The 27577-nt window shown below is 46.3% G+C and overlaps 2 protein-coding genes across 3 annotated transcripts; both read left to right on the top strand.

Moving 5' to 3' along the window:
- HDHD5 (haloacid dehalogenase like hydrolase domain containing 5) lies at positions 1-19153 on the top strand. Of its 2 annotated transcripts, none has more exons than XM_083573017.1 (8): positions 1-83; positions 10050-10256; positions 11266-11378; positions 12299-12392; positions 13225-13258; positions 14283-14457; positions 16319-16507; positions 16790-19153. In XM_083573017.1, exons 1-8 carry the CDS (start codon positions 54-56, stop codon positions 17148-17150), a joined length of 1203 nt encoding a protein of 400 aa, XP_083429143.1. In that variant the 5' UTR covers positions 1-53; the 3' UTR covers positions 17151-19153. The 2 variants fall into 2 exon arrangements, with proteins under 2 accessions (XP_083429143.1, XP_083429142.1); XM_083573016.1 differs by lacking the exon at positions 1-83 and adding an exon at positions 7161-7396.
- Positions 19154-19236: 83 nt separating this feature from the next.
- TMEM121B (transmembrane protein 121B) lies at positions 19237-26231 on the top strand. The gene has a single exon (XM_083572940.1). It carries the CDS (start codon positions 23893-23895, stop codon positions 25453-25455), a length of 1563 nt encoding a protein of 520 aa, XP_083429066.1. The 5' UTR covers positions 19237-23892; the 3' UTR covers positions 25456-26231.
- The last annotated feature ends 1346 nt before the right edge of the window (positions 26232-27577 follow it).

Here is a 27577-nt window from a genome sequence, read left to right as displayed (position 1 = left end):
AATCAGCCAGGCAGGGCAGGAAGAGGAATGGCTGATTCACATCTCAGAATAGCATGGAAGGGGAGAGTGAGTTAGACCATAAGGTAAGATGGAGCTACAGCTTTAGTAGTATATATGTGGCAGTGGGCGTGGAATTATGACGCAGTGGCTCCGCTAAAGTGCAAACAAAGCAGATGGGATTTGGTAAATTGAAGTAACTTGGTCCTGGTCTTGGCATGGAAACAGTGTAATCTCAAGACCCTTAAGGCAGGGAAATCAAACTTTTGCCACTGTAGACATCCCCAGATCAAGAAAACAACTATACACCACTTCTCTTTATAAGACAGGCAAGCAGAGAGTTTCATTTGGTGGTAGGAAAATCACTGCTGGTGTGGACCAAGGCTCATCTAACTCCGTTTCCATCAGTGGCAGGCCAAATTGTCTCCAGGCAGTGCACAAACAGGACATTGAGATCCTGCCTTCCCCACTTAGTCACCCCTAAGGTAAAGGTAAAGGGACCCCTGACCATTAGGTCCAGTCGTGACCGACTTTGGGGTTGCAGCGCTCATCTCGCTTTATTGGCCGAGGGAGCCAGCATACAGCTTCCGGGTTATGTGGCCAGCATGACTAAGCTGCTTCTGGCGAACCAGAGCAGCACACGGAAACGCTGTTTACCTTCCCACCGGAACGGTACCTATTTATCTACTTGTACTTTGATGTGCTTTCAAACTGCTAGGTTGGCAGGAGCAGGGACCGAGCAACGGGAGCTCACCCCGTCACGGGGATTTGAACCGCCGACCTTCTAATCAGCAAGTCCTAGCCTCTGTGGTTTAACCCACAGTGCCACCCGCGTGGGCAGCATGCTTCTTTGGAACACAGGGGCTCTATCTGGCCATCATTGCTACTAGATAAACCTATATTTGATGGATTTCCCTTAATCTTCTAAAAAGCCATCTAATCTAATGTCCATCACTAAACATTGTGTTTGTACATAAAAGTTTCTTACACATAGCTATGGGGTAAGCAGATTCAATGGGAAGGAAAAGAGAGCAGAGGTACAGGGGTCCACAGAATACACTAATGCACCAAATAAAAAGCCATTGGAAAAGAAAACAATGTTGGGTGGGTGGGAACTCTGATAATTAATAATTTATTTGCATAATCTCTTTCAGTGTGCACACCTTTGAAGTTGCTCTCTGCCTTATAAACTGAGGTTGTGCTTGGGAGAGACAAAAATTTTGGAGGGCAAGTGTTTATTTTAATTTATTATTCACCTCCCACCTTTTTTGTCCAAGTTGCTCAAGGTGGTGGGCATGGTTCTTCCCCTCCTCATTTAGTCCCCACAACAACCCTGTGAGGTAAGTTAGGCTAAGTGGCAGTAACCAGCCCAAGGTAACCCAACGAGATTCAAGGCTGAGTGGCGATTTGAACCCTGGTCTCCTAGGTCGTAGTCCAACACCGTAACCACTACTCTACATTGTCTCTCTATAACAGGCAGGGTGGCTCTTACATAATAATACCAGCCACTATACCTGAGCAAATTAGATTACTGAGTGGGTCACCACTGGTTACTGAATGGGGTCTGTGACTCACCAAGTCTTACACACAATCCCATTTCTATGGGAACAACCAGTTCAGTGTCAGGGCTGCAGTGCCTTATGAGGTAACTCAGTAGTAGTAGAAGGGATTTAAAGCTGACCACTGGTCCTGTTAGCTAGGGATGATGGAAATTGCTGTCCCAAACATCTGGAGGGCCGGAGTTTGCCTATGCCTGCTTTAAAGAGCCTACAATTTCTGGTTAAGAGTAACAAGGAAAGGGAAAAGGGTGGGGGACTGACTTTGCCCTTGCCACTTTCTATTTACCGTCACTCCACTTGATCTCTTTTTACTATATACAAAGTAGCTTGCTCCAAAGCTTATTTCCTTACATTCCCTGATAATTAGTGAGTAATGTGGTGGTGTTGTTGTTTAATCCTGATTGTAAACTGTATTGGTTACTGTACTGACAGTTGGGGTATGAACCTTGAAAATAAGTAACTAATAAATGATTGACCTTTCTGAAACCACAAACCACACTAAAGCAAGTGACCCCAATCCTGCTGTAGATTTGGGAAACAAGTTATGTGTAATTGACTGTTGTGCTGCTTCATTTGCACCAAAAAGATACATCCAGCTAGTGCCATAGGAATCAGCTGAGCATCATGATGGAGAGATGGCAAATACTTCCAGATTGACATTGGCAGTGCTTGTGGGCAGCTGCTTATGGGTGCAGTTTGTTCTTGCTGAATTGGAGCAGCTGTGCATGAATGTAACATAATAGAGGGAGAAATAGAGCAGGAACCGGTGTTTTCTCTTTTTATCCCAAATCTCAGAAGAATTGGAGGAATTAATTGAAAGCTGTTTCACCTATACACACCAATCTCAAGGAACTGCAGAAAATCTATATGAAAACAAGTTGTTGGTAGGTCTATATTTATAACATTAGCAAGGAAAACGTGGAATTATCCTTGGACCTGATCCAAAATCTCCAGCTGGTGCAAAATGCTGTGGCTAGACTATTGATGGGGACACCTACTGCCAACACATGACTCCGGTGATTAAAAGTTTGTTGTGGCTGCTCACATGTTACCAGGCCAAGTTCAATGGTCTATTATGATTATGATCATTCATTAATTAATTTTCAAAACCCTTAACAATTCGGCTCCAGGATACCTCAAGGATTCTTTATATCCCTGCCTAATCACTAAGATCTTTAGGGGAGTCTCTTTTAGAGGTCACCCATGGTTCAGAGGCATGACTCGCATCAACCAGCAGCTGTGCATTTAGTATTGTGGTCCTGATTCTGTGGAACTCCTTCTTAAGTGAATCAGATAGGCTCCCCCCATGTTGAACTTCAGGCACTTGCCTTTATTCACTGTATGTTTTTGCAATCTTAATATACATCACTTAGAAATTAAGGATAGTTGGAGTTAAGCATATGTTTTTTCATTGAAATCAATGGGTAGAAAAGAGCTTTTGTCTAGCCCATCTAAAGTGCAGGGTCTTCCACCCACATACACCAACCTAACACACACCCAGCTCTCTGGCCCAATCTAAGAACTGGGGTTCTATGTATGTGTATAATCAATTGGGTAAACAAAACTAGACTTGTGTCCGTTAGCTGTTGGGATATAGCCTTATGTGGGAGGGTTATATTTTGTCTTCCTCTACCTTTCCTTCCATGCCAAACTCCTGATTGGTTGGGATCTTAGCTTCTTTTTATAGAGCAGCATGACTACTACTTACATACTATCTCAACTTTAGCTGGATTTGTTTTCATTGAGACAGACTTCTTTTCAGAACCAAAGATGCCATGCTTTGGGATAGTGAAATGTGGATTTGTTTTATTCGTTCCTTGTTTACATTTTGTCTGTATCTTTATATTGAAATGCTCAAAACTGAGCAAGGAAGACAGAACTGATTGATTGAACCTACTAGCAACCACTTTTATTTCAGAACATTCCTGATGCATTGAAAAGGTACCTGTAGGTCTTTAAAGTTAGGGTTGCCATATTTCAATATGTTGAGCTTTTTTAGGGGGGGACACACGACCAGATTTGTTGAGCTTCTTTTTTACTTTTGTCCAAATTTGTGGAGCTTTTAAGGCTACTTTTAAGGAAATAAGACAAGCGCATTTAAAGCTCATTTCCCCCCCTCAAAGAATTCTGGACACTGTAATTTCCCTTCCCTGAGTTACACTTCCAAGCAATCCCTAACAAACTCCAAGGTCCAGAATTCTGAGGGGGGGAAATGTGCTTTGAACATGCTTTAAAAGTACATGTAGTGCATTCACAGCCCAAGATAGACTGGGTGAATTATATGGTTAATCCCCCACTCCCCACCTTCTGGTTCCCATCCTTTCTTCCATGAGAGATTACCATGTAATCCCACTTGGTTCCCAGCTACAGATGATTCCACTGTAGTGTAAAAATCTGGTCATGCAGAAGTGGAAACCACAGCACAATGGTTTGTGGGAACTGACACCCTGGACTCAGCGAAGTGTTGCTTCATTTGGATGTTTCTAAAATGCTGTGTGTCCTTTGCTATTTCTTTCTCCTCAAGGCACTTTGTCCCCGTTAGTCAATAATTTTGGAGCCCAGCAAGGTTGAAAGTTATATTGTCAAGTACACCCGCGGGGTTTTGCCAGCCATATTGTATTAAGCCACTCTACCGCGAGAATGGTGATCGCCTGACTGCTTATCTTCCTCGGCTGTGTTTTCAAAATGATATCTTGCCTCACTGGGTCAGGTTATTTTTGAAAATAAATAAATACAATCTCCTTTTCCCCGGCATTACAGGGAGGCAGTTCTGTGATCAGGTACAGAATGCCCGTGATTTGTGAGAGCTCCTCCAAATGCAATCACTCTGCAGAGAATGATGCTCCTTCTCTCAGTGGCCCCGACCTCCATTACTGAGAAGGCTGAACTCCACATTAGTCATGTGGAGTAATGGGAATGAAATCAGCCTGACCCTTCGAGTATAGCATGAGCCACCCCCACCCCCGCCGCTTCTTCAGACATCAAAGGAGCCATTCCAGATCAGCATTTTAGGAGCCTCAGAGGAGAGTTACCCCATGCCAATTCCATTTCTTTTTATTGATGTGATCCATGGGCAGTAAATGCTCAAGACAGTGTGTGCTGAATTGAATGCTTCAGTAACAACAAGGAAAATATATGCACCTCAATAGGGTTACCAAGTCTTGGGCTGCATCTTAATTTCACAGTGTTTCCTAGTCTGAAGACCTGACATTGTGATGGTACTGGTGAAAGTCCCCCCCCCCCCCTTAATGGCTTGCAATAAAAGTAGGAATTTCTTACCATATATATATTTTTTCTTGAACACGGGTCGGGAACTCTACCCCACCCCCACCCCATTAAAGGGGGGAAAAAAAACTTTTGGAGGGGAGAGAAGAAGTGCCACTGGTGGGCAGAGGTTGCCCAAAACAAAGGTGGGCAGGAATAGAGGCAAAGGTGTGTAGACACTGCCTTTTCTCTTTTTCTGTCATTCCCTCCCCCCGCATTTCCCCTTCTTTGGCACCCCAATGATATTCAGCAGAGGGCTACATGGAATTAAGCCAAGCTGAATATGCTAACCACCACCCCCTGTTCTAAATGAACTGGGATCAAATGACAGGTTGAAATAACCTTACTGTGGAAAAGGAAGAAGAAAGTAAGGATCAGAATTCTAGTTCAATTTGAAGTAGGAAGTGGTTAATCTGGAACCCCTGGAGCTGGGAACCCTTCAGGTGTGAAATTAATCTACTTGGAAATTCTATATTTTTTTGTAATCAGCATATTTGTCCACAATTAAAACTTTTAAACCCAGGGCACTTTCCAGCCAAAGTTAAGAAATGTTTGAGCCTCTTTCATTTTAATCCTATGCATGTTTATTAAGAAGCAAATCTTACTCACTCTATAAAGAAACTTACGTGGAACTCAGCGAGGCTCACTCCTAAGTAGACATGTATAGGACTGTACCATGAAACAATTAAATCACTGCTGCTGAAATGAACAGCATTTTTAAGGAGCTGGACTTTGTCCCCAGTTTACTAAATGTCTGTCTGAAAAAGAGCACAATAGAAAAACATTATTACAGTATATACCTCTTAGCATTTTTGTTTTGGAATAAAAGCAGGCTTATCTATTTTTAAAACAAATAACAAATAAAAATAATTATTTTAAAAAATGTAAAATCAACAACTTTGCCTATGGCCAGTTCCCACCATTCTTTCTGGACTGATACCCTTTTCATAGCATATCAATTGCATCCATGTAAAATTTACTGGGGACTGTAAAGGAAGTTTATGTGTGGTGGTGGAATTAGTACATTTTAGCATTTTAAAGCCAAATAGCACCAGCAAAGAGCTAATCAGAGCTGTTGTAATGGATAGTTGGCTCATTGTTTTCCTGTAGTACAAAAGTGACCTCTTCTGGTAGGCTAGAAGAATACTGGAACTGAACGTCTGAAAAGTGAATCTGGTAGAGGCAAGAGCTATCTACAGTGCATTCACATCAGGTTCTCCATGATATCCTGGGAGACTTTGTGAAAAGCTTTACTGAAATCAATATACACCATGCCCACAGTATTCCCACAGTGCTCTTTTCTAAGCACTCACAGACTGACTGTTCAATTATCTGTTCTAGGACCTTTCCTCGTATTGATGACAAGCTGACCAGTCAATAGTTGTCTGGGCCTTCTTTTCCCCCACCTTCGACCTGCAGGGTCCTCACCTGTTCTCTAATAATTCTCAAAGATTACAGACACAGGCTCTGAGATTACATCCACAAACTCCTTTAGTACCCTTGGGTGCAGCTCATCAGGCCCTGAAGATCTGAATTCATTTAAAGTAGCTAGGTGTTCCCATACCACTTATTTTCCTATCTGGGCTGCTGCTCCCTCCTTTAATACTTTAATCTATTACCACTAGGTTGGGCGCTGCTTTCCTTTTGGGTTAAGACATAGGCAATGTAGGTATTGAGCAGTTCTGCTTTCTGCAACCCCAAAGCACTTTTCCAACTTCTCAGTGCAAGGGAACCTATTACTTTGCTTATTTCTCTTGCTTTGAATATAGCAAAATCATTTTTTTAACTTCTCTTGCAAGCCTGAACTCATTCTGAGCCCACCTGACCTTCATCCTGCAACTGTTAGCTACTCCTATATACTCCTCCTTCCATCCTTTGTAAGATGAGATGCGAAAGCACCTAATCTTTGGGAACTCCCTGCCACTTGAGGTAAAGCAGGCACCTTCGCTGTGCTCTTTTCGCCACCTGCTAAAAACATCCTTGTTCAGACAAGCTCACCCAGATGCTTGGGAAAGTTGCTGCGAATTTGTAATCTATTTAACTTCTGTATGCTTTCAAAGTGTGGTTTAAAAAAATGCCTTGATTTTATTGTTTTATCTTTTTTACGCTCAAGCAGTGTGATAAACGGTTAAGAAATAAATAGTGAATAAAATAAACAGGCGCGCTGGAGCTCCTGCCCATCTTCCCAGGCTCCCCGCAGCCTCGGCGGTCACAGCACACGCGCCAGCGGCTCCCTCCGCGCCGGAACTGGGAACTGCACAGTAGTTCCTTCCACCTCCGACCCGGGTCCCATCTCTCACCGCCGTCCCATGTGACCGGCAGGCTTGGTGCTCCGATTGGCAGGGCGGAGGAAGCAAGGGGAGGAAGGCGGGGATTCGGCCGTCGCCTTGATTGGAGGAGGCGCCCCAGCCGGAGCAGGCGTCGGCGGGCGGATGGCTGTGTGCTGCTCGCTCCATGTGAGCAGAGCGGCGCTGAGGGGGTGGCTGCCTGCGGCGCGCAGGGGGGGCGCCGCCAGCCGCCCCTGCAGGAGCAGCAGCCAAGGCCGTCCTGTGGGGAGAGCCTGCGGGGCGCGGCAGGTGAGAGAGGACCCCCTCCCGATCTCCTCCCTGTGTGTGCACGCGCGCCCTTCGGTGTCCTCCCGTCACTTTCTCTTGTCTTGTGACACCCCCAGGAGGAGATCGAGCCGGGCAACTGCGCCGGGCTTACCTGTCCCTTGGCCTGCTTTTCTCACGCGCGTCTCCTCTCACCCAGGCTGCCTTTGTTGCTGTTGTGCTGGGGGCCTCGGCAGATGTGGAAGGCATAGGAAGAAAAAAGCGGCGGCGGGGAGTGGGGGGAATACTAGTTTTTAGCATATGGCGGAGTTGTTTATGCTGGCAACTCTCAGACCTTAGTCAAGAAAGTTGCCTGGTTAATAGCCAACCTACGTGTTCGATTTTCGATTCGTCAGCTGGTTTTTCCACGTTAACAAAAAGTTAAGAAGTCGCTCTTTCACAGACACTCTTCAGAGTGTTGCTTTACATCAGTGCAGCTTGCTGATAGCACGTCTAAGTTAAAGCAGTGGACGAAGCAGCGTGGAGTGTTTTGATTGTGCTGATTATATGTCCCAAGCAATAACCACATCCCTAATAACTACATCTTCCCTCGTTAAATGCGATGGGTTCTACAGGTTAGCTGTAATGCGCGACATTGTGAGATCCAAACATTGGCAACTTGCAAGTTAGGCTGCAAGCAGTGTGTTGGGTGTGAGGCTGCCTGTGAAGACAGTGGCTAGATTGCTGAAATATACTCAGAGTCGCAAAGTGATTTCATGCTCTTTATTCAGCTCATAGTGGTGAGGAGGAATGAATGAATGTCCCCTCAAAGTATCTGCTTTATATACATTATTTACACAATGGGCTGCACATGATTTGCTAATTCCGGAATTCTACTGTAAGCCAATCAGGTTGTGGATTCTATCTGGAGCATGATTGGGTGGTTCCTGCCAACCAATCATACTGCTGCCTTGTTCTAGGACCAATCAGACTGCTGCATTCTGAATCCTATTGTTCTAGGACCAATCAGACTGCTGCCTTTTGGATCCTATTGTTCTAGGACCAATCAGACTGTCAGATCTCCGGTGCTTATTGAACTTCATTGATCATCAGTTTATCGACACATATGCAACTAAAAAGGCTAATTATTACCTTTCAATAATTACAAGAGACAGGACTTCCTTAGTGGTGGCTCTAGGTTATGGAATTCTCTGGTTGGTGCCTGCATTATTCACATTTAGGCAATTATTAAATGCTTTAAAAATTCACACGGGTCTTTGGTAGCCTCTGAATTTCTCTTGCTTGTTGCTCTGCTTGTTTGCAGATATGTTGGAATTTGAATTCTGTGGAATGTAAATACAAGAAATAAAAGAAGCAATTAAAACACAATTTACGGTCACACAGTACAGCACATTACAATTGCTATATGAGACATAAAAATAGTTAAGCCCACCAAGCCCATCTGTAATGTTCAAGTGGTCCATGGTGAAGAAAGTTTAGTTACCACTGCTGTCGATGTTTGCCTGGCAGTCAGACTCATTGAACTCTGTAGGGCTTGAGTAGAAGTGCATTTCTCTTCTTAACTTATGGTGTTCCTAATAATACAATTCTTGTTAATAGTACATACAACTCCTGCAATACTTCCAGACTGGCAACATCAGCATGAATTACTGATTCAAAGATGCTATGCAGTAGTGTTTGTGTTCGTAGTAGTTTGTGGGTGTAGATGACCATTCTGTAAAATTCAGCTGCCAGATTTGTTGACCTTGATATCACAGATGCCTCTTTCTTCATATGAGACCACTTGACTATTAAGATAACCTTTGAGGGCTCTGTCTGGATTAGTGTCCTTTCAGTGGTCGCCTTGCAATTGTGGAATGATTTCCCTCAGGAGCTTATTATATCACCCCTCTCCTTTAAGGCAGCCCTGTATAGGGACGTTTTTAATGTGTGATGTTTTACTGTGGTTTTATAATTTGTTGGAAGCCTCCCAACTAATTTGTTGGAAGCTGGGGCAACACAGTCAGCTGGGCAACATTATATATATAATATAGTTATAGTAGTAGTAGTAGTAGTAAAAAGTCAAGTAAAGCCTACTTTTGGAGAAAGGTATTTGGGAAGTAATGACTACAGATTCTTGAAAATTTCCTGACATAAAATGGGGGGAGTTGTTGTATTACTTGTACATTTTAAAGCTTTTTATTGTTATGTTTAGGGATGCGGGTGATGCTGTGGTCTAAACCACTGAGCCTAGGGCTTGCCGATCAGAAGGTCGGCGGTTCGAATCCCCACGATGGGGTGCTCTCCTGTTGCTCGGTCCCAGCTCCTGCCAACCTAGCAGTTCAAAAGCACGTCAAACTGCAAGTAGATAAATAGGTACCGCTCCGGCAGACCCGGAAAAACTGTCTGCAGACAAACGTCGGCTCCCTCGGCCAATAAAGTGAGATGAGCGCCGCAACCCCAGAGTCGTTCGTGACTGGACTTGACCGTCAGGGGTCCTTTACCTTTTTATTGTTATGTTTAAGCAATGTTCTTACATACTGTCTTCAGCATATGGTGAGGTGAGATGGAAATACGTTACATAACTAAATTATTGGAAAATGCCAACACAGAGATGGTCCTTTTAGAGCTGTTATTGTTTGTTCCTCCTCACCCTTGTTATTCCTAAATAGCATCATTAAATCTTTCTCCACTACAGACAACTTCTCCCTCCTTTGGGTTCCTCTTTGATATTGATGGAGTGCTTTTACGCGGCCGGCTAGTCATTCCTGCTGCTAAGAAGGCCTTCCAGAAACTAACAGATTCAAAAGGTCGGTTCCATGTGCCGGTTGCATTTGTAACCAATGCTGGAAACTGCTCTCGCAACAGCAAGGCTGAGGAACTGTCTGATGCACTTGGATTTAAGGTACTGAAGGCACCTGTGTTCTATATTGGGTTACTGGCTGCTGGTGTGTGTAAATTGTGAGTCTATGATCACATTCAGCCACACCTTACATTTAAAGCACTGTTAGGCCACATTAACAGAATTGGCTTTCCATAAACAATCCTGGGATTTGTAGTTTGTTAAGGGTGCTGTAAATTATAACTCTGAGGCATCTCCTAATACCTCCCAGCTCCCTTGACAAACTACAGTTCCCAGGATTCTTTGGGGAAAGCAGGCACTTAAAGTGGTATAAGGTTGCTTTCATGTATGCTGTGACCTTACATGATGTGACCCTGAATCCAGATTTTGTGGGGGATCCTCACAGAAAGAAAGTTTGTAGGGCTTAGACTCTTTCCACAAGTTGCTACCCATTTGTTAGAAGTAAGGCTTTACCTGACAAGGTGAATAGAAGTTTATTAAATAGAGCATTTGTTTGGATCTGGCTGTAAGTTCTTGGACAGAGGTTTTCCCCAGCCTGACTACCTTTAACATTGGGATGGGGAGCCTGCTCACCCCTGCATGCTTGTCGCTTGATGACTATAGCCTTCAGTGATGACTCTGCAGATCAAACAGGACACACGGAGCTTTAACGTTACTTGACATCACTTAGAACGCGTTCAAATGAAGGCAGATCACACATTCATGCAATGTTAAATAATAAGGTGAGTGTCATTTTTGTGTGGACATTACTTAGGGGTATGAATATGGGTTGTGTATGTTCTTGCACACTCATATTTCCAGTCCATTGTATTTTTATTGTGGACAAGCGTAAATATATTCTTCTGACATGTCCCAAGGTAACTTTCAAGAGATCTGATTGGTATTTAATGTCTGAGAAGGACGACGGGTGTTGATGTTCCTGCCAGATTAATCTAGTGGTGTCACCTATGCTAGCGGCTTTGGCAGCTTAGAGGATAAAGGGCCTGGCATACGGAATACTGCATGTGGAAAGGGTAAGCTAACTGTCCTGCTGACCTTTCTCTTTTTTCAGGTTTCTCCCGAATGGGTGATCCTGTCCCACAGTCCTCTGCGTCTTTTCCATCAGTTCCATGACAAGTGTGTGCTTGTGTGTGGTCAGGGTCCTGTGGAGGAAAATGCCAGGGAGTATCCTTTGCTGCCTTCAGATTTATTTTTTTAATCTTCCTTTCTCTTTCTTAGCAATGTGTTAAGAACCAGTGTTGTGTAGTGGATGGACTGAGGAGACCTGGGTTCGAACCTTGTGAAGCGCACTTGGTGACCCTGGGCAAAAGCTTGTTTGTGCAGCTCAGCTGGGGATTGGGAAGGTTCCTGTTCCCCAGCTGAGTCAGCCCCGGCATGAGCAGGCAGAGCATCAAGGCTCCTTTAACTGCGCCCCCCTCAGCTGAGTAGTTTCACAGAGCCCCCACCCTGCCAGCAGCTCATGGGAGCCAGTGCTGGGCTGTGGGCTCCTGGCTCTTTTAACTGCTCAGCTGAGGTTGGGGCAGTTGCACACTCCTGAGTCAAGCAGTTTAAAGATGCAGAGGGAGGAGCAAGCTGTATTGATGCCTAGCTGATACAGCTTGTTTGTCATTGCATCTCATGAGGGCAGAGTGCGATGGCAGTTTCACTCAGCGCTCCTGAGTCCCTCTAGCAGCACTGCTGGAGGAAGGAACTCTAGTGGACGCTGCTAGCAGAGAGACTCAGGATTGGTGGTGTTTTCACCAGCGATATACTGCTGAGTGAAGCCGACATCGTGGTCTCTTCCTCATACCAGTCCTGGGCGATCTATCAATATATCGCCCAGGCCTAGCACTACCTTAAGTTCATTGGAGGAAAGGTGGGTTATAAACATAAACATAATAATAATAATAATATAGTGCTGTTTTTTGCTCTGCCTTTGACCTTCTGATCAGGACAGGGAAGTGGGGAACCTATCAAGATGTGATTGCTTCCCAACAGTAGGGATTTGACGGGTTCCTGTTACTAAGTTCCTGGGTTAGTTCTGACAATTCACCCTTAAGTCTGTAGAGCTCTTGACAACTTTCTTCCTTAGCCATTTGAAACAGCCTGGGATTCCATCACGTTGTTACCATTGAAGATGTGAGGAAGGCATTTCCCTTGCTGGATATGGTTGATCAAAGTCGGAGGCCAAAAGAGCTGGCAAGTATTAACCTGAGCATTGCAAAGAGTGACTGAAAGAGAGCATTTGTGTGGTGTGTCCCCTGGCAGAACTAAGTGTTCTCTTGCCTACTTTCAACTTTTCCATAGTTGCTCTGGTAGTAAAGTTCCTGTACAACAAGGGTGAAACACCTCTTTTAGCCCAAGCACCTCTGTTCCATCTAGGCCACCTTCCTGGAGTCACAGGCCAGTGATAGGCAGGGCCAGAGGCAGCAGTTGGCGAAACAATTAATGTAAATATTACCTTTGTAGTTAGTTTCTTCACATACTCCTTTCCATCCTCCATCCAGGCAAACGAGTCATTATCAAGGGCATATTCCACCCAGGAAGAAACACAAGGGCATGATGTGAAGCTGGTGAGGGGCATGGTTGGGTGGGGTATGTGCCTTGAGAATCCCAAGGGACAGACAGAGAGGCATTTGGCCCCCTAGGCTGAGCTTCTCCAGCTCTGTAGTACTACAAATATTTTGCATAGTATCCCCACCAAGATATCTCATGAAAACGGCAATATAGAACTCTTGTCAGTAGGATTTTCTTCCTGCGCAAAGTTGCCCTTTGCTGCATGTAGGTTAAAAAGCAAAGACGAATTCTACAAGGTTGCAAATTAGCAGAATAAAACAGTTGGGGGAAATTATTTTAAAGGTTTTGTAATTGACAGACATTCAATTTTGTTTTCCTTTTCCTAAAAACAAACAAACCCCTTATGATATTACAGTTGGATAACATACCAAGTATCATTGAACTCTTGAGAAACACCCATTTTCTGACACTGCAAATTGACTAATATCTCTTCCCCTTCCCTCCCTTTTGACAGCCTCCTGCACCTGCTGACTTCCCCACCATAGAAGGTAAGTGCATTGTTTTCTTTCTGAAGAGTGTTTCATTGTGAGCTCACCTGGGCTTAGGTGGGGTTTCTCTTGGCAGATGCACGTTTTCAAACTGATGTGAAGGCAGAGCAGGCAGGGTGAAAAGATGCTTGACCCTTCACATCTGCCGGTGCAAATTTTCCATCCCCAAGTTGCTTTTCCCCCTTAGCTAAGCTCATTTCCACTTCTGGTGTCTGGCAGGGGGCAAATCAATTATAAGCGCACAGAAATAATGCAGAACAATGTTAGTTTGTTTGGTTAAATATATTTATCAACTTTGAAAAAAGAAGAAATATGACAGACTGCAAAAATAAGTAATTCTGCATATCCTAGAATCCACTGTATTGCAAAGGATTGTTAGCATGATGACTTTGGTAATGCTTTCATGCTCCCCAATTGTTGTTGTTTTGAGAAAGAACATCAGGGGGCGAAACAGAGTTGTCCCTTGTAATGTGGAGTAGAGTTGTGAAGGCCGGGGGGGACACAGAAAAATGGGGGGTTTCCTGCAATATTGGGGGGGTGTCCTGCCCTCCCATTTTTCTTGGCTTTCACATATCTAATGCAGACCCTGCTCTTTTTAGTCACATCTATAGGAATATGTGGCAAATAAATGGAAGCCCCATTCAATTTGCTCCAAGTTTTATATGAGAGCTCCTTTGTAATCTTGGCTGGACTGCCCAGAGTAGATTATTCTGTCTCTCTATTTATTTATTTATTTATATATCTGTCTGTCTATATGAATTCTATACTGCTCAATATATATAAATATATCTAAGTGGTGTACAGAAAACTAAAGTGACAACAGACAACTTAAAACAAAAAATATTGCAAAAATACAGCTAAAATGTCCTAGTCCTGGACCCAAGTAGATGGGGATAGGTTTGCAAAGGATGTTTACTCAGATGTAACCCACTATGAGTTCATTCTTATATGGGGTTATTATGTCATATGATGTACAGGCACATACTACTGTTTTGAAAATGCACTGCCTTTTTTAAATCTCTAGCTGTGATTCTGTTTGGGGAGCCAGTCAGGTGGGAGACCTGCCTGCAACTGATCATTGATGTACTCCTGAGCAATGGGAACCTAGGGGTAGAGCTGACTTCTGTTCCATACCCACATCTACCTATCCTCGCCTGCAACATGGATCTCTTGTGGATGGCAGAAGCCAAGATGCCAAGGTGATATAAAGGTTCTATTGAGATCTCTTGCTGGCATTCTGTATTTTCTCTCTCTCTCTCTCTCTCTCTCTCTCTCTCTCTCTCTCTCTCTCTCTCCCTCCCTGCCCCCCCCCCCCCGGTATTTGCAGGAAACCTCACTGGACAATATGCTCCTTGCTCAGTTGCCTCGGATGAGCTTGATCAGGTGCACGGAACCTTTGGCTATCCAGATGTTGTTGAACTACTATTGCCATCAGTCCCAGCAAGCATGGTCAATTGCATTTTTATTGCTTCTTTCTTGTATTGCATTTTATGATTGTATTGTATATAGCATTCTGTGGAATTCAAATTGTAGAATGATACAATGCAGTATAAGATATAAAAGAAGCAATAAAAATGGAGTTAAAGATCATATAGCATCTAGCACAATCCATTACAACAGTTGTAACAGTCAGATAAACGATTAAGTGGTCCACCAAGACACAGTGATTTCCAAGTGGACGTGGGGGTTGGTTAAAATTTGGGAGCCAATGTTCTAGGTACATTACTTAACTTGCTGCGCTTAGCTTCCTGGCAGCTGGGTCGCTGCTACTTACCAAGGAGAGAGTGAGAGGTAAACTTGTGGGAAGGCCTGTGCAGTGTAAATGTGTCAGTAAGAGTGCTGGATTGACTCCTCCAGTGCCTTTGCGTTGTTCCAAACTTCCTGCAAACTCGCCTCTCACCTTCCTGGTACTCAACTACAACCCACTTGCCAAGAAGCTAAAAGCCATCGAGTGAGCCACTTCTGTAAGAACATCTTATATAAATAAAGCTGTTACTCTGTTTGTTACTCTCTGTGGGGCTACCTTTGAAGGTGACCCGGAAACTACAACTAATCCAGAATGCAGCAGCTAGACTGGTGACTGGGAGCGGCCGCTGAGACCATATAACACTGGTCTTGAAAGACCTACATTGGCTCCCAGTACATTTCCGAGCACAATTCAAAGTGTTGGTGCTGACCTTTAAAGCCCTAAACGGCCTCGGCCCAGTATATCTGAAGGAGCGTCTCCACCCCCATCATTCTACCTGGACACTGAGGTCCAGTGCCAAGGGCCTTCTGGCGGTTCCCTCACTGCGAGAAGCCAAGTTACAGGGAACCAGGCAGAGGGCCTTCTTGGTGGTGGCACCGCCCTGTGGAACGCCCTCCCATCAGATGTCAAAGAGAACAACTACTAACAGACTTTTAGAAGACACCTGAAGGCAGCCCTGTTTAGGGAAGCTTTTAATGTTTGATGCATTATTGTATTTTAATATTTTGTTGGTGACCACCCAGAGTGGCTGGGGAAGCCCAGCCAGATGGGCGGGGTATTAATAATAATAATAATTGCAGACTAAGAAAATTGACTATTTCTGGAAACTAAAAGGAACTGAGAAGAAATTCTTAAGTGTGGAGTCTTGCTCCAGTCCATAACAAGAGGTTCTAAATGTAACCTCACAATGGTCAAATTGCTACAGGTTAGGGCTAGCTTGGTTTTGTTTTGTATAATGTGAGAAAACCTTTTTGAAGCCCCATTAACGTTAGGAACACACTTTTAAGACTCGGGGGCCAGATTATCCAAACACTTCCCTCAACAAAGGGTCAGGAATTGGTGCAGCAGTCCATGGAGGGATAGGCCTTTCTTCCATAGCAGCAGAGCAGAGCAGTAACAAGGGGTGGTGCAAAAGCGATCATAGAATTCTGCAGTCATGTCTGCATTATTTGATTAAAGGACATACTTGAGGAATAGCCATCTTACCCACATTTCCTATTGGGTACTTTTATCCTCTGTATTCACCCAGTGCCACCACATGTTCCTAGGAGTATGCATGCTGACTTTTTGCACTTTTCTTTCTTTGTGGTCAGATTTGGCCACGGCACCTTTCTTGTGTGCTTGGAGAACATCTACAAGAAAATGACTGGCAAGGAGCTGAAGTATGAGGCCTTGATAGGCAAGCCCAGCACTGTCACCTACCGCTATGCTGAACATGTGATCAAGCAACAGATGGAGAGTTGGGGCTGGACATCCCCTCTCCGCCAGCTGTACGCTATTGGGTAAGCAACTCTTCTTCCTTGAGCTTGGGAGAGGAAGACCTTGGCCATAGCAGCTGCACATTGGCACGGAGCAGGATGAAAGATTCATATAACTTACTGAACTGTTTTCCCTGCTAAGGGGAGGCTAGAGTGTCATCCCTTTGCTGGCAAATGGGAGTGGAGGTACCGCATGGATGCTGTTACTAGATGGGTCTAAATTCTCAAAATTTAAGTTCTGCCCAAATATATAACCTTGACTCTTACTCTGTTTTCTCCTCCCTTGTCCTTTGGGTCTACTTACAGAGACAACCCAATGGCTGACATTTATGGTGCAAACCTCTACAACCGTTACCTCCAGGCTCAGGCTGAAGTAAGTGTCACTGCAATGGCAGCAGAGAGCGAGGAACATGTTGAGATGCAAAGAGATCACAGTGTGTCCATCACCTCTGCAGAGAGCTGCCAGTCCATACTGGTCTGCACTGGGGTCTACAATCCCCAGGGAGATGTGCCTGCTGACCACAACGAGAACATGTTGGAGACTGTATTCCATGGGCACCGGGACTTCCATTTTGATCCAACCTTGGTGGAGGCCTCTCACGTTGTGCACGATGTGAATGATGCTGTGGAGCTCGTCTTTCAGAAGGAGAACTGGAAACTGGAATGATAAGTCCGGTGTTGCCAGCATCTCATGGGGGCAGAAGGGCAGAGGCAGATCTGAGCACCGTCTTGTTCAACCCATGCCAAAGTAAAGGAAAGTTCTCCCAACTTTTTTTTTTGGTAGGGATTTCACCCATCTCCCAAATCTTTGTCAATATGGGCCTCTAGCACATTTGCCAACTTGAAATTCTGCATTGTTGCTAAAATGAGTGTTGCCAAAGAGCAGTCTTCACCAACCAGGGTGCCACCCAGATGTCCTGAAATAACAGTTTCCATCACTGCTGACCATTGGCTGTGCTGGCTGGGGCTGATGGAAGTTGTAGTCCAAAACATCTGGAGAGGACAGGTTGGGAAAGGTTGCCATGGAGAAGGCAGAAAGGGTCACTAACTTGCCCCACCCATTTCACATCTGTGCAGCTTCCATGTTCTTTCCTATATCTACAACTACTGTGTAATCCCAATTTTGTGCTGAAATGGTCTCCTTTGCCAAAGGCCAGTGCGTCTTAAATCTCTCCACCCAATCCTATCTAAATAATTGTGACCAGCATCATGAGGTCTGCTACAGTTTTTGGCTCTTGCTTCTGTTCCAGATGTGCCTGAAGGTGCTTGAAAAGTTCAAAATATTAAATGTGTATCTGTGTTGATTTATGGCGCATGATATGCCTGGAGGAACAGACCCTCTTGCCAGAGCAGGAATAGAAATAGAGGCAAGATAGTTGCAGTAACGACTAAATTTCACTCTCCTGGCTATTTCACAACCTTTGACTAGTTGTCCCTGAAATATAAATATTTGCTTAGGCACTACCCCTTTTACTATTCCTGTGAGTGTTCCATGCCTTTGGTAGGCAGAGTTCTGATTGCAAACAATGGTCCTTGACCTGAACCAGAATGGACTCTGCTGTACAGAGTTTAGGATACCAGATAATGAAAATTGGAGAAGAGAAGGGGCGGGGAAGTTTTACCTAGTTGTAAAAGAAATGGCTTTAGCCTTCACAAACTGTCAAGGGCAAGACTGTGATTTGTGTTTTGTTGCTGTGTTTCCCTCTACCACCTTCTCACAGAAATAGCAATCTTGATCCTCTCCAAACAGATCTTTCCCTTGCATTAATTTCATATTGTGTTTTAGCACCCTGCCCCAGGGCTGTTCGTCGCTTAGAAATCATTAGCCTGGATCCAGACATGCATGTGGCCTTGCCTGTATATTGTTGCAGAGATGTGCATGCTTCAACAGAAGATGGTTATGCAGAAGCATGCTTCTCTGTCTACAACTGGGCTGAGGAACCTGGCCTGCCAGTTGTTCTTGACATCAACATCCATCATCTCTACCCATGCTGGCCAGGGCTCATGGGAGTCCAAAAACACCTGGAGGGCTGCGAATTCCCCAGAGTTTTGAACCTGTGCCATGTATGTCTCCAAACCTCTTTAATGCAGAATTTTCAGGCCATCCTTTGTGTAAGCCACATCCTGGAAACATCCCCATGTCCCATGTGCAAATGCAAAAAGGCAATCGTAGATTTTTGTACCACAGTAATTGGTGATGTTAGTGGGTAAATAGCAAGTTGGTCCTGTTCCTCTTACGAATCTGGACATAATTCTAAGTTCCCTTTTTCTGTAGGACAGATTACTACTACTTTGTAGCGTGAGCAATAACCTTGTTTTCTTATATTAATATAATTGTTTGCCTGTGTTTTAAATAACTTCGTTATGATGATGAATCTCTTGCAGGGGTAGGGTTGGGCTCCAATTCCTGCTTCTCCTATACTACTCTCCAGTTGAATCATTTGTGCTGTTTGGAGATTGGTTGGCTTTAGCACATGGATGGTTTACATTTTAAGGGGAAAATGTCAGTCTCAACTGCAGTGAAAGCCAAACAGTTGGTTCCGTTGACTGTACTTCTTTTTTCAGTAAATTACCGAGTGTCTTTTTTAAAATAAAAAAATCATTACCTTTTTTATTAAAAAATGGATTTGTATAACAAAATGCAAATGCTAAAATAAATAATAATTAAGACATGCCTTGTATTAAGTACAAAAATGACATCCAAATGAAATATATAGCAAACAAGTGTGAACAAATCTAGGAGTAGACAAAGTGAAACACAGTGTCCTGTATTTAGGAAGTACCGGCTTCTAATTAAGTTTATACTATGGCAACCTTCAAGCAACTATACTTTTCTTCTTTTAAAATGCTCCGAGTTTTACAAAAATCTTCATAGTTTTATTTAATTATATCCTCTCTTCTTCCTCCTTCAGCAGCCCATGGTCTGCCCCCTTTTATCCTTGCAACATCACTGTGAGGTAGGCAAGGATGAGAGATGGTAACTGGCTCAAGGTCAGTCAGTAACCTTTATGTCTGAGCAGAGATTTGCATCTGATTTGTAGTCCCTCTACTGTATGCACACTAGATATCCTGTGCTGCATAATGTGGCTCAGAACCGGAGTTGTCAAGGGGAAGAGCTGTAGTTCAGTAGCAGAGCATCCGCTTTGCAACTCTGGAGATCCACTGCTGGTCAGTGTAGACAAGTCCTGAGCTAGATGCACCACTGACCTGGCAGTATAAGGCAGCATCTTATGTTCCAAGGAGCACGAGCTAAGTGTCCTACAAAGTTATAAATACCCATTATTTTCTGGGTGGGAGGCGGAGTTAGTCTTGGTACTTTATCCATTGTTTTGAGAACTGCAGTGGTGTGTGTCAAGTTAATTGTGGCAACCGTGCAATTAACTAGAAGCTGGAGGGGATGAAAGGAACTAGGGGATGAATTGAAGGTTTCAGATGTGGGGTGAAAAGAGAGCAGGATTATTCACTGGAAAAATAGCAGGGAAGGAGATCTTTTGAGTTTCTCAGAGGGCAGGTCTACCTAGTTCAGTACACCTGGTGTGCAGGTCACGGATCTCTAATAGCTGACCTGTTTTTTGGTGCTAGTTAGGTAAGGATACATTGCTCCCCACATGGAAAACATTGCTCATGTAGCTTCCTATGTTCACATGGTAAAGGAAGGGAGCCAGTGAAGAGAAGCTGGAAGGGATGTGAGAGTTCTGAAATGAGATGCAGATTAACCAATGAGCCATGGGATGCAAAGTAGGAATAAGAGGTTGGAGATGGGCAAATGAAAGATCAGAGAGAACTGTCTTACAGTAATTGAGGTGAGAGAGAATCAGCTGAATTAACTTGATCCCTCATTTTCAGCATCTTGGCATGTTAATTTGAGTTTGCTAAGCTGCTTAGCACCTCAAGTATAAGTCATCCATCCTCCCCCATTCAAGGAGCAATTTGCACTTTTTTTAAAATAAAAAAAAGCCACAGCATAAAACCGACTTATCCTCCTCCTGTCTTTCCCTGCTGCAGCTGTCGACTCATGACAGCCCCTGCAAGACATAATTAAGGCTCTTCACTCCTGTGCTTTATTTTGAGCATCCTTCCACCCTCAGACGCTCTCCAGGCTTCTTTATTTCTTCCTTCTTGCAATCTGTGCTGTAAGGGACAGACCTTTCTTACTGATTTCAGGGGCAAAACAGTCCTTTGCCCCCTGTTTCTTCAAGTAGCATTTAAATGCATGCATTTTAAGTCCACTTGATTTAAAATCCCTTTTAAAACTACCATCATCTTGACTTCATTATGAATTTTATTCTCTGTTACCACCACCACCAAACACCAGATTTGTCTTTGATGGGCTGATGGATGTTAGTACAATAATATCTGTGGGCTTTGCCAAATGGTAAGGGAAGCCTTGTGATTTACAGGCAACTCCCCATTTACATGTTCCAAGGCACCGTGCGCGTAAGTGAAATTGTGTATATTGAGAAAGCCTGAAAACATCCTCTAAACCTCAGGAAACCCTTGGAAACCCCTTTTTAAAACCAGCAGCACTTACCAGACTCCCTCCAAACCTCCTTTCTTAAACTCCAGCTCTTCACAGACCTCAAAGCTCCATGCAAACCCTCTAGGGATTGCACTTGAAAAGGCTTGTGGGACTGCTGTTTTTGCACCATTTTTGCTGTTTTCACACTCTTTGGGGGGCCTTTGCCCCCCTTTAACTGCTACTTCCAGGTTCGTAGCAAGAGTGCAGTGTGTATGCACAGTCACGGGTGACTTGTATGTGTGTAAACAGGGAGTTGCTTATACTGTAATTTGATTCATGTGTGCTGGCTAAGCATGCAATCCTGACAGTGCTGGACAGAGGCCTAGAACCTGTTTTGTTTCTATTGATAGGGGCTCAGCCCTGAAGTATTTGAAGTACCAATCGTGATGAACACAGAATTGGGTCCCAGAAAATTTAGTGGGCCTTAATCCCAAGTTAAGTGCATGTCATTTCAGCTGTGGTCTGAGATCTTGAAATATAGGAAAGGCTGTGGCTCATGCTTTGCAAGCAGAAGGTACTAGGTTCAATCCATGGCATCAGCAGGTAGGGCTTGGGATGTCCCTGCCTGAAGCCTGAGAGCCATTAATAGAGCAGGCAGATTGATCTAGATGGATAATCTAAGATGTGAAGGCTCAGAATAAAGCTTGGGGGAAATGGAGAAAGACAGGATTGTTGCAGGTTTTTTGTTGGGCCTTCATATCTCTAGTCCAACTAGTATAAGAAACCTTCCTATGTCCCATGAATGCTAGGTATTTAGACTTAACACATATAAACTAGAATCTAGGAAATGGGTAAATTAAAGCCATAGGAAATTCAAGACAAATAGATAATAGCAGAGCTTCTACAAAGAGAGGATTAAAAACTCATTTCTATGTTAATGCTATAAAAGTACAGGGTTTCCTGTTTACCATGAAAGCGGCAGAGACTCACTTGGTTCCCTCCTCCATGGCTCCATTTGACAAGCTGAAAGCATCTCCTACTGAGCTGTCACTACCTCTGCTTCAGCTCCTCCTGTTGGCAAAGTGTCTGTTCTGAAGTTTCTGATGGATACCTAAGGACTTAAGGATGTTATGCCTCGTGAAGGAATTGCACAACGGACACCAAACCGATAAAAAAGAGGCAAATATATATTTAAGAGGACTATATATTGTGGCCAAGCAGAAAAGTGTACATAACAATAAATCTAACATTTATATTATGGTTTCCCCCCCATACAACCTTTTTCTGCTTTTCTGAAGCTTAGCAGATTGTCCCTTTAAAAAATCATTTCTTTTTATTCCTGTTGGGCTCCTTAGTGTTTAGCCTTTTGCACTGTCCTAACTTGATGACTGTTGCAGCAGTATTCAAAGAGCCAAGCTACTAAGTCAGTCGGAGCCAACCTCAGCCTGCAGGTGTGATGTCACAGCTTTGAATGCCCCTCCTGCCCCAGATTTAAAGCTCAACATGGAAAAAGTAGGCTTCCTTTTAACTGGAGATTGTCTTGGATTTGTGAAGTTGCTGGTATTATGTCTTATGCATAGATGCTGGCCTGCCTTGTGTATGTGTTACAGAGTAAGGCTAAAAGTGTTTTATGCTGCAAAAAAGTGCTCATGCCAGTGCATGACGCACGAAATATGGTGAAGCTAAGCCACTCCTGATGTGGTCAGTGCTTGGAAAGGAGGCACCCTCCCACACAAGTCCATGCTGGAACTTAAGGTGGGATATAAACGTAATATACATAAAAATGACACCCTATTATTCTGGATTGAATTATTAACCTTGGCACCACCACCCCTGCCCCGTCCTTGAAATGGCCTTCTGAGGTCTTTCAGGGCTCATGTTTAGTGATCTTCAAAAGGCAAAAGATTTTTAGTAACGTCTAATGCCATTTTTAGCAGCTTTTTTTTTTTGTTTTTTTTGGTGTTGCCTTCCAGTGTATTGTTTATTGAGGTTTCGTTCTTTGCAAACTAACTCTTGGAATCTTTGTAAGCTGCTCTGAGCTTTGCACCATAATGGGATAGGGAAAAAAAAGAACGTTCATTAGTATAAAAATAATACCAAGCAAAGGGAATGCTACTTTTCCAATAATAAAAGCCCGCTTCAACTGTAACTATTCAATGCCCACCCTGCTCTTTCCATCATTTATGCCTGGTGCTTAAGTAGGTAGTTAAGGAAACCAGTTCCCGAGCCACCCTCCCTTTGCAGCCTCCGAGGCACACTGTGGCACGAGCTTTCCCCCCTAGGCGACAGCTTCCCCCTTCCTGAGGCAAGTGACTCATTTGCTGCTGCATCAGGCCGCCCACCCAGTTGCCATGAAGCTCGCTGCGAGGGGGTGGGCAACAAAAGCAGCTGCCGCTCCCAGGTATCCTCCTGGCTCGCAAGCGATCCGCGCCCCCGTCCCTCCGCTGCCTTGGCAGGCGCTTCTGGAGAAGAGCATCAGCCAGGAGGCGCGCGCGCTGGCTCTTTCTTTTGGCAGCCTCTCGCCTTGCATCTCTGTCTTTGTCCGCATCCCCAAACCCGCCCCTCCTTCACCTGCCTTTCTCCGCGCAGCATCTGCTTTAGGGGTTCTCTCCTTTCTTCCATCAAGCGTCCGTCTCTGCGACTGGATCCACTCCCGGATTCCCCGCTTCTCTCTCTTTCGTCCACGGCAGGATCCGCTCCGGGTTTCTACTGATTCCGACGGCGGAGAACGGGAAGATCCAGGCCGGGTCTCGGCTTTCGCTCAGAGCCTGCCCACCGCCCTCCTCCTTCTCCCTTTCGCCCATCACTACCATCCCCACCATCCCCATCGCTCGGCGCTCCCCGGGGCTGGATCGTGCCGGGCAGGTTACTCGCCGGGTCCCCGGCCGGGAGGGCTGTGGCCCGCCCGCCCATCTCTGTGGGGCGCGGGTGGGGGGCGGGGAGGACGACCATGCACCGAGTCGTCTCCAACCAGCGCTCGGTCTCCTCCTCCTCGGGCTCCTTCCAGGCTCCCCCGCCGCCTCCCCCCGCCGCGGACCTGCAGCCCCTTTTCCTGGGCGGCGGCATCAGCAGCACCAGCAGCTCGAGCGGCGGCACCCGGAGGGGCAGGCGAGGCTCCGTGTCCAGCTCGGCCTCCACCCGCACTCGCAGCAGGAGCAGCAGCAGCGGCGGCCGCAGCAGTGAGGAAGAGGAGGAGGAGGAAGAGGGCGAGGAGGAGGAAGCCAAGCCCCTCGTGCCGGTTCAGGAGCCCGCCTCGCCGCCCGCCCCGCCCGCCGCCTGCGCCTCCCCGGGGTCCAGCAGCACCTCCACGTCGGGCTGCAGCATGACAGCCGCCGAGCTGTACGGGGCTCCGGCCGCCGGGCCCGGGGCGGCGGCGGCGGCGAGCGCGGCCGCGGGGCTGCTGTGGGCAGGGGGCTCGGGCGGGTCTCGCTGGGGCTACAAGGCGCTGTCCCTGGTGCTGCTGCTGGGCCAGGGCGCGCTGCTGGACCTCTACCTGATCGCCGTCACCGACCTGTACTGGTGCAGCTGGATCGCCACCGACCTGGTGCTGGCCGCCGGCTGGAGCATCTTCTTCTGCCGCAACAGCCGCGCTCGTCGCCGGGAGCGCCCGTCCGGCGTCGGAGGGGGACACCCGCCGCCGCCGCCGCCCTTGCACCCGCTGCTGGGCCACCCGCCCCATGGCGGCCGAGGCGCCTGCGCTGCGTCGGGCGGGAAGGCAGGGGGCGCTCCGCGGGGCGGGGACTTCGCCTACGCCCACTTGGCCTGGCTGATCTACGCCATCGCCTTCACGCCCAAGGCGGCGCTCATCCTGGGCACGTCCATCCTGGAGCTGGTGGAGCTGCGCCTGCCGCTGGGCGCCACGGGCTTCCGGATCACGCTGGCGCTCTCGGCCCCGCTCCTGTATTGCCTCTTGCGGGCCATCGGCGCCGAAGGCGGCTCCGGCTCCGGCCAGCTCCTCTTGCCGCCCCAGCCGCCCCCGCAGCACCGCGCCGCCGCCGCTTTCCTGGCCACGTGCTTGGACCTGCTGGACAGCTTCACTCTCCTGGAGCTGCTGCTCCTGCAGCCCGGCCGGCCGGCCTTGCCGCTGCCGCCGCCGCTCCGCTACGTGCTCATCGCCGTCTACTTCCTGTGCCTGGCCTCGCCGGTGCTGTGGCTGTACGAGCTGAGCGCCCCGCGGGCCCCCGGCGCCGCCCGCCTGGCCTTGCACTGGCTGCTGCCCGCCGGGCTCCTGGACGCGCCTCTGCTGGCGCTGCGCTGCCTCCTGCTGGTGCGCTACCAGCAGCCCCTCTCCATCTTCATGCTCAAGAACCTCTTCTTCCTGGCCTGCCGGGGCCTGGAGGCCCTGGAGACCTGCTGCCTCCTGCACTCCGCCGGCGGGCTGGCGGGCAACGGCAAGAACGCGCCAGCCCCCTCCGCCGGGGTCGGGGCCGGCCAGCTCAGCCACTGCATCTCCGAGAACGACATGGGGCCCCACGGCTATGTCAACACACTGGCCGTCACCGCGCAGAGCTGAGGGGGTCCGCGCCCATGCCAGTGCCCCACTGCAGTTATCCCACCTTGTATTCCATGCCAGTTCAGCTTAGGTACCCACCCCGCTGTAGTTACTTTCCCTTTTACATGTCTCCGATTTTCAGATTGGCCCAGTCGCCCAAACCCAGGCCCCTTAGGAGACAGCAGTTGTGCATCTGACCCAGCTAACTCAGGGCACTGTAACTTTCTGAGCAGTTGTCCTGAATAACTTTGACCTACCTAGTCTGACCCTTCCCTGGAAAGTTCATTGTCCATGGCAAACCTAGGGATTCTGACCTGTACCTGTTTTAGTTCCCCCTGTCCACTTTTATCTCTGCCAATCTCAACCAGATTAAGGCCCATTTAATTAGCCAGTGATATGGTCTCACCTGGGAACTCAGTGGAGTACAGTAATGCTAATTTTTTGAGTGAAGCAGTGGCCATTGGTTTAAACCAGCTGCACCCATGAAAGTATTGCCCTGGCATGGTTCAAAGTTGTCTAAAATATGTAGTCCACTGCATCACCCTAGTGGCTGTGTGGTGAGGTGGTGCCCATATAGTTTAGAGTCTTGGCAGTAGCTACACCTCAATGGTAATGTGAAGCAGCCTAATTTTCCCATCCTAATTAGTCAGGCTGTCTTCTGTGGCAATATCTGAGCTGCTCTTGCCTTAAATCACTTTCCTTCATGTACTACTTTAATCATGAAAACTTTTAATATTGTTAGATATTCTGTCATTACAGAGCAGCTAGACACACATAAATACACAACATAATGAATGCTGCAGCACTAGTCACAGTGGCGTAGCGTGGGGGGTGCAGGGGGGGCGGGCCGCACCGGGCGCAACATCTGGGGTTAGGGCAAATCCATGGGTTAGGGGGCGCAAATCCACGGGTTAGGGGGCGCAAATCCACGGGTTAGGGGGCGCAAATTACTTGCCTTGCCCCGGGTGCTGACAACCCACACTACGCCACTGACTAGTCAAACCACCTATTGGGCCAAAATGATGGCAGCATCATTTTTTAATCCTTTCACCCAAGTTCTTACAAACTATTCCAAATCCTTTACTTCCACCCCATCCCCATAACCCCCAAATCATTCCTATTCTGTAGGTTCCTTCTAATGACAACTTAATGTGCTGTGGCTACAGACCCCTCACCTCTTTTGCTTCTATTTATAGAAATCAAGATGGAAGAGGTCTGTTGTTTAACTGCCTAATTGCACATTCCAGATTATATATTTCACGTCGGGTTCAGTTTCTCAGTCATGATCAAATTTTTGGATTTTTGCTCTCTGACCTGTGGGTTTTTTCTCTTTTCTGAGGTGCCTCCTACCACCACTGCCTATAGGAGAGCAGAGAGAGGGCAGCACCCACTTGGAATGCCTGGAAAAACATATTACTGTAAGCTGTCCAGGTTCTTCATATCCTATGATGGGCTCCTCCTCCATGCAGTGGAGAGCCACCCAGCCATAATGCCAATGCTGAACAAAGAGAGAGGAGCGCTATTGCTGGTGCTAAGTTAGGCTTAGTTCTGCTCACAGGCTCTACCACTTCAAACTGCAGGTGGGAACTCACATGATCAGATGCTTACTCATTCAAAATTTCCTTCCATGTGGCAAGCTAGAGGTCAGCATCAAGGGCTCTAGCCTACCTTCTTGACACATCCAATTTATGTATACGGCAAATACATATGTATATATGTGTGTGTGTGTGTGGTAGAACATTTAGTAATGTGCACTCCCACTTGCAGGCTGAGGTGGTACAGCCCAGAACAACTTTGGCCATTCAAAAATCTGTGCCTCTCTTTAGCACAGTTGCTCAGGGTGCTATAGGCATGCTAGCTGCTCTAGGGCACCATTTTACTGAACAAAAGATGAAAACCATTTTAAGGACAAATAAATCAGCAGGAGCTGCCTTTCTCAGGAAAGGGCGCCTGTTTCATCTGCAGGTTCCTTTTAAAATATGGCGTCTCAGTGCATTCAGCCACACCTGCGCCTTTGTGGGGCAAATCATATTTTCAGCATGACCACGTTATTTGTTTCATTTTGCCTATAGCACTCCTCTGCTGTGGGACAATGCAATTTGGCTTGTGTGATACTTGAGTTCCCAATGGCTTTCATTTAGGA

This window comes from Podarcis filfolensis, assembly GCF_964270895.1.
Source record: "Podarcis filfolensis genome assembly, chromosome: 10".
Classification (NCBI taxonomy): Eukaryota; Metazoa; Chordata; class Lepidosauria; order Squamata; family Lacertidae; genus Podarcis; species Podarcis filfolensis.
Note: the sequence above shows the minus strand (reverse complement) of the source record. Positions and strands in the feature narration are given on the sequence as shown.

Excerpts from the sequence above, each read along its gene's own strand:
- TMEM121B (XM_083572940.1), top strand. The coding sequence starts at position 23,893 with ATGCACCGAGTCGTCTCCAACCAGCGCTCGGTCTCCTCCTCCTCGGGC.
- HDHD5 (XM_083573016.1), top strand. The coding sequence starts at position 7,253 with ATGGCTGTGTGCTGCTCGCTCCATGTGAGCAGAGCGGCGCTGAGGGGG. Across the intron at positions 7,397-10,049 it reads GAGCCTGCGGGGCGCGGCAG|ACAACTTCTCCCTCCTTTGG; the intron begins GTGAGAGAGGAC and ends TCTCCACTACAG. Across the intron at positions 11,379-12,298 it reads GTGGAGGAAAATGCCAGGGA|CCTGGGATTCCATCACGTTG; the intron begins GTATCCTTTGCT and ends CATTTGAAACAG.